The 8,165-nt window shown below is 46.2% G+C and overlaps 1 protein-coding gene across 1 annotated transcript in view; it reads left to right on the top strand.

Moving 5' to 3' along the window:
- The first annotated feature begins 242 nt into the window (after positions 1 to 242).
- The window catches only part of TMPRSS6 (transmembrane serine protease 6), a 30,068-nt gene continuing 22,145 nt past the window's right edge, over positions 243 to 8,165 (top strand). Inside the window, exons 1-5 of the mRNA XM_081879464.1 lie at positions 243 to 285; positions 2,198 to 2,358; positions 4,536 to 4,672; positions 5,331 to 5,398; positions 7,385 to 7,569. Of these exons, the coding sequence (XP_081735590.1) occupies positions 2,208 to 2,358; positions 4,536 to 4,672; positions 5,331 to 5,398; positions 7,385 to 7,569 (541 nt within the window). The 5' untranslated portion in view covers positions 243 to 285; positions 2,198 to 2,207. The remainder of the gene's footprint in view (positions 286 to 2,197; positions 2,359 to 4,535; positions 4,673 to 5,330; positions 5,399 to 7,384; positions 7,570 to 8,165) is intronic.

Raw genomic sequence — 8,165 nt, 5'->3', positions numbered from 1 at the left:
AGGGCACTAGCCTCACATAAGCTATTGAGCGACACAGAACACTTTGTGAGGAAGAATGATGTGGCATGAGAACATTTAAGCACAGCTTTCAGTGCTGATCTGGAATAGGGCAAAGGCCGAAAACAGAGGACAAAAAGCATTGGACAACAGACCGGTCACAAGGAAGACCTTGGGCTTAAGTAAATATTCAATCCTGCTCAGTATTTACATTCGTGCATGTGTGTGTGTGTGTGTGATTTCAGATGAGACCGCACCAGGCCACAACCACAGCGGGAAGCTGCAAAGGTAGGCCTGTCACTTTGGGGTCACACTGGGATTTAGAATTTCTCTTCCCAGTGAGGAAGAAGAGGCTTGGAGTTCTGATGCTGGGTTACAGGTGGCTATAGAGTGCAGCCCAAGTCTTCTCCTTATGGATGTGTTGGTGAAGGGCCTGTAGGAAAAAACTACAGAGGCAAAACATGAGGCTTCACATAATGGGCATTCATAGGAATTTTTCTGGGGGAATGTGGCAATCGGCAAAGTAAAAGCACTGAAAGGAGGAAAGAGGCTAGTTTCTATCAAAAAGCTGTAAGAATAGAGTCTGTACATTTTGTCACATATCTCAGGTCCTACAATTGCTAGAAACTTACTCTTACTTTTAAAATGAAAGCTGGGAATTTGGAGGCTATGGTTCATTACTGGGGAGCAATTGCCCCCTTGCCTCCATGGATATCCATTCTTTTTATTCTGACTTTGCTTGCCATGAATGTGAGGAGCGAGTGATTAGTGCTGTGATTTATCAGGAACGACTGCATTATTGTGTGAGGAATAGGTTTATAGCCTTGTTCCATGCCCTCTGGCAGGGGTAGGCAATGTGGACTACAACATTATCATTGGCTATGCTGTGATGGGAGTTGTGGTCCTGAAAGGCACCACACTGGCCTTCCCCGATCTGGTGCTTTCCAGATGTTTTAGACCACAGCTCCCATTATCTGCCAACCAATGGTTGTGCCAGCTAGGGCTGGTGGGAGTCATAATCAAAGCCATATGGAGGTCACCGGGTTGGGGAGGGGCTGGTATGCACATATATTTGTGTTCTGTTGTTGCTTCTTTTCACCCTCGGTCTGCCACGTTTAATTCTAAACTCAAGGCTGGTTCTGTCATTGGGCAGAATGAGACAGACACCTCAGGTGACAGATACTAGGGGGCAGGGAGCCGGACAGAAGAATTGTGCATGCCATATGCATCCCCTAATCTAGCCTGCTGCCCTCTGGTGGGATGGAGGACATTTTCTGTACAGGCAACAAAATGTATGGGGCCATCCCTGAGAAGCCTCAAATGGAGGTCAGATGTTGCTGTTTTGCCTCACTGACATCTTACGTGCTTATTAGTGACGCTTGTGACAGTTACCTCCTGATTGGATCGGAGCAGGATTTTAGTCCAACAAAAGGCCACATACCTTGTTTCACAGAGGCTGTTTTAAGGGGTTCTCGGGTGGCGCTGTGGGTTAAACCACGAAGCCTAGGACTTGCCAATCAGAAGGTCAGCGGTTCGAATCCCCATGATGGGGTAAGCTCCCGTTGCTTGGTCCTTGCTCCTGCCAACCTAGCAGTTCAAAAGCACGTCAAGTGCAAGTAGATAAATAGGTACCGCTCTGGCGGGAAGGTAAATGGCATTTCCGTGCACTGCTCTGGTTCGCCAGAAGCGGCTTAGTCATGCTGGCCACATGACCCGGAAGCTGTACGCCGGCTCCCTTGGCCAATAAAGCGAGATGAGCGCCGCAACCCCAGAGTCGGTCACGACTGGACCTAATGGTCAGGGGTCCCTTTACCTATTTGAATGGCTGTTGGGTCCAAGTCCAATTTAAAGATAAATGGCCTAGGAAGGGGACAGCAGCAGGGACCTGAAGTCACCCATCAGCAGTTAGACCTGGGCAGCAGACTGGGCAGGAGCACAGGTCCCCTGATCACAGTCTTCCCCACTGTGGTAAGATGTATGACTATTAAAATTATTTTAAAATGCACTCAGTCTAGTGGTGGCTGCAGATTGGAATGGGAATGTGTGGGATATACAGCTGTGAACTTATGGAGATGACATAAAATAGAGGAAGCTTGGAACCCACCTTTCCACTAAGTTATCATGGTTTTAATGTGATGATTCTGAACCTCAGCTATGGAGACAGGAGAGGAGGCTTATACTTGCTTTGCTTGTTTGGTAGGTTGTCCACAATGGAGGGAGAGGAGCAGGAGGACCATTCAGAGGTGCAGCCTCACCAAGCCTCACACAAGCGTGGACTCTGTAACTGCCAGCAGTGCATCCCACTCTGGGTAGTCTTGGTGCTGCTGGGCTGTGCTGGAGCGCTAACTTGGTATTTCATAGGTAACTGTTTGACTCTTTCGTTGTTCTTCTCTGGGATGGTTGGTGATCTGGGATGGGGTGAGAAATCCCATTCGGTTCACATTTAAATGTGAATTTGCCTGATTCACACTTTCCAAAACAATTCAGGAAGTAAACACAATGATCCTTCGAAATTCGCACTTATCTCAATTTTGCATCTCTCCAGCCAAGCAATGTATGAAAAAACACATAAACTGAAGTGTGCATCTAAATGCATGTCTTAGTGCAAATAACATGCAAGATTGTGTATAGTAGGACTTCACACAAAACTCTTAACAAATTTTCGTGAGGGCTGTAAAAAACAACAACACACACACACAAATGTGGAGAACTGAATTCCACTAATGTGGAGAACTGAATGGGAAAATAGGAAACTGAGAGAGAAAAATCACATCCCTGTTACTGATGCAGCATAGTGGGGGAATGAGGCCAGTTCAAGTGTCTCAAAGACACTTCCATCTGTACCTGACCTGGCTTAAGCCCTCCTGTTTGCTGCTCACTTTTGACATGGTGAAGTCAACTCCTCTTTCATGTGGCTGAATGGGGAAATGATTGTAGGTCACTTAAAATGGTTTGAGGGAGAATCTGCAGCTGAGATGCAGGTCAGCTTCATGGGAAGGTTGAAACAGTCACACAATCAGTCCACCGCACCATCATGGAAGTATCTAGGTCCAGCATTATCACAAAATATGCTAATTTAACTTAATTATAGATAGCTGGCTAGAGGAAGAATCTGATAGATATCCTGTTGGGATGGCTACATTTTAATTCGCTTAGGTAAGCATCAAGAGAAGTTGCCCCAAGCATTTTTCCCAAGAAGCACTGAAAGATACAAGTTTTGAATTTTATTATACATGAAAGAAGGGAGATTCTAAGTAAGTTACACTTGACATATTATGACAATGAGTTTAAAGATTTCGGGAATTAAACAGTTACATGTGGTTTAATTAAATACAGTATGCTGAAGTCTTATTTATATTATGGCTAGGTACTGCAGAATTTGTTCAATATAGCATAGTAATGATGGGGGCTGACTTTTTAGAGTGGGGGAGGGACAAGACTTGGTGCTAGAGCATCTGCCTTGCATGCAGAAGGTCCCATTCTTAATCCCCATCATCTGCAGGTAGGGCTGGGAGTGCCCCCTGTCTGAAACCCTGGAAAGTCACTGCTGATCGTTGGTATTTGCAAAACCCTGGTGCAGCACTTTGCAAGCCCCAACAATCAGCTGATGAGCAGTGCCTGCAAATTCCCTTTTGGCCTAGCCATGTCTTTACCTGTCCTTCACCTGATGTCAGGTATAGGGTGGCTCCAAGGGCCAACATGGGCCTAAGGTTGCTTACAGGACAAAGGTTCCCCATTATTGGTGTAGACAATACAGAGTTAGGCAAGGAGTCTGTCTCAGTATGAGGCAGCTACCTGTGTTCTTATGCTCGCTATAGAATTTCGTAATCCGGCATTTATTGAGTATATAATTTTGTATTTTTGATTTTAAAAAAACCTTGATAAACAGATTAATGTTCTTGAAATGCATGGGGATTAAAAAAAATGTGCCTTCCTTCCTTCCTTGGCTTTCTCTTCATCTGTTTTTCATCCTCCTTGGCGTTCATTTTTCATCTCGTTTCTCCTTCCCAGCAGAGGATCCTGTTACACCATAGTGTGCAGGAAGCCCTGCAACAAGAATGGGCTGGGCACCAGATTCTTTGGATCCACTGGTTCAAAAGCCCCACAGCCCCTTAGCTATTCACCAGGCAGGAGGTGTAACAGGAAGGAAGGAAGGAAGGAAGGAAGGAAGGAAGGATTGGCTTTCTCCCCCCACCTGCTCAATTTAGCACCCTGGCCAGCGCAAGCCAGCCCAGCTTAGAATGTGGCAGGGGACCTGATGTGCCACTCCCCCACCTACAGTCTGAAGTGGTACTGTCCATTCTAATACTACTTCATTCTGCAGGTTTCATTAGGGTGGCCATACATCCTGCTTTGCAGATGAGGGCCTGCCATTTATTTATTTTACTTGGATCTCTCACCCTTCCCCACCAGCCTGGCTCCTTTGACGGAGTTGTCTGAGTGAAGTCTACCCATTTTAAGTGTGGTGCAGTGAGAGCCCCTGTGGTATCTTGGTTCCACTGTATGGAACTCATCCATGTGTCTCGTCTTCCTGGCAGACTACAGACCACGCCACACAGCATCCCTGCACTTCTACTCAGGCAGCCTGAGGATCCTTAATCGACAGTTTTCCCTGGATCACGGGCGGATGGAATCCAGAGGCTTCTGGACAGAGACAAGAAAGACTCAGAAGATGGTAGGGGCACGACTTCATGAGCTACAGACGGTGTTAGTGTGAGGCATTAGTACAGAGGTTATTAGTGTGCAGAATTGCCAGCTTCTCTATGGGTCCTCCTCCAGTATCTTTCAAAGCAGTTTAAGTTGTGACTTCGCCTGAGTCATTATTGGGTTTCCCCAGCAGGAAAAGCCTCGTCTGCTAAACTTCTACATTTCAGTCTGCAACAAAAGGCACATAAGCAGCCATAGGTAGCCAAGCGCCCTACTTTACAGAGGACAGTCCTCTGTTTTAAGGTGTCCTCTATTTGAACACCGAAGCCCAGTTTACAGATAAAGACCCATAAGAAGGGAAAGCAGCAGACATGGCTTATTGACATGGTTAGCACCTAAACAGCAGACTGAGCAGGCCAGGCGCACAGCTCACCTGGTCACAATCTTCCCTGCTATGGCAAAATGCATTGCATTGCTGCTTACATTATAGCAATTGTTTCTTTTTCATGATGCATTTGGGGCAATTCAGAAGCAGCACCCTAGAGCAGAGATGGTAAAAATAAATATGGCAATACTGGTTCATGCCTGAATGCTGAATGATAGGTGAATTATATTGTGAGAGAGACTGGGTATTATTTTCTGATGACACCATTGTCTGGTAATGACTAGAGAGCATTCTTTTACAGCTGAAAGACCTCATTCATGCCACTGATTTGGCTCCTTACTACAACTCCAGCACTGTCTATGCCTTTGGGTGAGTGAAGCATTATTAGCCTGTTTGAAAGCTGCCCTTAGAAGCTGCAGTCTGTTTATTTTACAGAGATGAAGAATCTGCCATACTTGCCCCCAAATGATTATCGGTCGTGACTTTGGGTTAATACACCTAAAAGCTGGAAATGTTTAGCTAGCTGCAGTAGCAGTGGCATGATCGCCACTATTGAAGCTGGGATAGCTCAGCTGGTAAAGCATGAGACTCTTAACCTCAGGGTTGTGGGTTTGAGCCCCATGTTGGTCAAAAGGATACCTGCATTGCATTGGACTAAATGACTCTTGTGGTCCCATCTAACTCTTTGAATTTAAGATGCGCAAATGGAAAGGGAGAAGCTTTATTCTCATTGCTATTTAATATTTAATTGAAGCTGCGGAGAGAGCTCATTGGGAGTTCTGGGGCAAGGTGCCCTCAATATGCTGGTAACATTCAGCTCCATTTCTCCATAACATCTGAATCAAGAAATGCTGTGTAGACCCCTGACATGTGTCTGGACAGAGCAGTGGGATGGATGAGGGAAAATAAACGGGGCTTGAATCCTAACTGGTCCACTGCCTGCCCTGGATGGGGTTGTGCTTCCTGTGAAGGAGCTGTTTGGGCAAGGTAGCCATAGTTGCTAGAAGTGTCTTTTCCAGCTCTGCCTGAACTTAGACTGTTCCTAACGCAGGAGTGGCTGGCCACAATAGTCCAGGCATTGGTGACATCAAGACTGGATGACTGCAGTGCACTCTAAGTGGGCTTCCCTTGAACTTGAGCCAGAAAAAGCAGTTAGTGCAAAATGTTGCAGCACAATTGCTGACAGAAGGGAGGCCTTGTCAGCATGTAACACCTCTGTTCAGAAATCTGCACTGGCTGACGATATGCTACTGGGTGCAGAGGTGGAACTAGCTCCTCCAGCACCCACAGCAGCCCACGGGGGCAGGGCTAGCCGCCCACGGGGTGCATCTGCAGCGGCACGAGTCCCAGGGGTTGTGCTGGTAGTGGGGAGCATCCCAGGGGGGTGCACCAGTGGCAGTGCGCATCCCGGGGGGGGTGCTGTCCGTGGTGATGTCACCCCCCCATGGCACCCGGGGCGGACCACCCCCGCTGCCCCCACCGCCCTCACCTTTCTCCACTACTGACTGTGTCAAGTTCAGGATGTTACCTATGTAAAGCCTTTAATGTTACGGGAACAGTTTACTTGCAGGAATACCTCACCCTACATGTGCCCATTTGACCGCTTTGATCTACAGAACTGGCGCTGTCACATGTGCCGCATGAGACTCGTTCTGCAGTTGTAAGAAATTGATCTTTAGGTGTGGAAGCACCTGCTCTTGGAACTCCCTGCCAAGTGAAATCAGGCAGGCCCTTCACTGGAAATTTTTCAGCACCTGCTTAAATTATCTTTTTGTTTAGCAAGCCTATCCAGGCATATAGATGTTTCCACATTTTAATTTCTTCTATTGTTAATTTTAATTATTTTAAATGCTTTTTGGTGGGGGGATTATCAATGCTTTTAATCCCATAGAGGTTTATTGCACTCAGGTAAAGGTAAAGGTACCCCTGACCGTTAGGTCCAGTCGCGTATGATTCCGGGGGTGTGTGCACTCATCTCACTCTATAGGCCAAGGGAGCCGACGTTTGTCCGCAGACAGCTTCCGGGTCATGTGGCCAGAATGACTAAGCTGCTTCTGGCAAACCAGAGTAGTGCACAGAAACACTGTTTACCTTCACACTGGAGCGGTACCTATTTATCTACTTGCACTTTGACCTGCTTTTGTACTCCTAGGTGGGCAGGAGCTGGGACCAAGCAACAGGAGCTCACCCCATCGCAGGGATTCAAACTGCTGACCTTCCTATCGGCTAGCCCTAGGCTCTGTGGTTTAGACCACAGCACCATCCGCGTCCCCTTTATTGTACTCAAACCTTATATAATTTTTGTTAAATGAATTAAAATAAATTAAAAATCCATTTGTTTTCTCCATTTGCCAGGGAGGGATCTCTGACATGTTTCTTCTGGTTCGCCCTTCAAGTCCCCAAAGAGCAGCACAAGGAGATGACTGCAGAGAAAGTGAATGCCACACTCTACAAAGAGCTTCTTGGCAGCATCGATGGAACAGGACACCTCTCATACCAGACGGAATACAAGGTTGACCCAGAATCCTTGGTTTTGCTAGGTGAGTACTAATCGCATATGTGCAGTTTGTACTCCCAAGAAGGAAGAGCTGCCTATGATACCTATATAGTCTGAAAAAAAGATTGCCTGACTCCACAGAAGAAAAAGATGTGAAGAAACACAGGGTGGAGTGAGTGTGTCTGTAAACAGCATAGGATGCTGACAATATAAGACCAAGAAAGGAAAGATGCAGTGAGATGGATCCAGACTTAGTCATGCTTGGATTAGAGCAGATGAAATCATGACTAACTTAAATCCCATTTATTTCAGTGGGTCTACTCTAGGGATGAGGGAGAAATTCAGTTTGTATTTTAATGTAGTCCTATCGAATGTGCACTTCCCAAAACAATGCTTGAACTGAAACACAACTATCCGTCAAAGTTTCCACTTTTCCAAATTTGGCTTTGTACTTCTCCAACCAAATAACTGTGAGCAATAATGTGTATGTTGCAGGGGGGAGTGTGAATTAAAATGTACCAAAAAAGCATTATATGAAGGGGAAATGCTTGCAAATTTGTATCGCAGGAGATATGCACACTAAAATGCTGGTGGACTTCCGTGAGGATTCTTAACAAATTTGCAAATGGATGTGGAAAT

Source organism: Podarcis erhardii (assembly GCF_964252035.2).
Source record: "Podarcis erhardii genome assembly, chromosome: 10".
In the NCBI taxonomy this organism is placed as follows: domain Eukaryota; kingdom Metazoa; phylum Chordata; class Lepidosauria; order Squamata; family Lacertidae; genus Podarcis; species Podarcis erhardii.
Note: the sequence above shows the minus strand (reverse complement) of the source record. Positions and strands in the feature narration are given on the sequence as shown.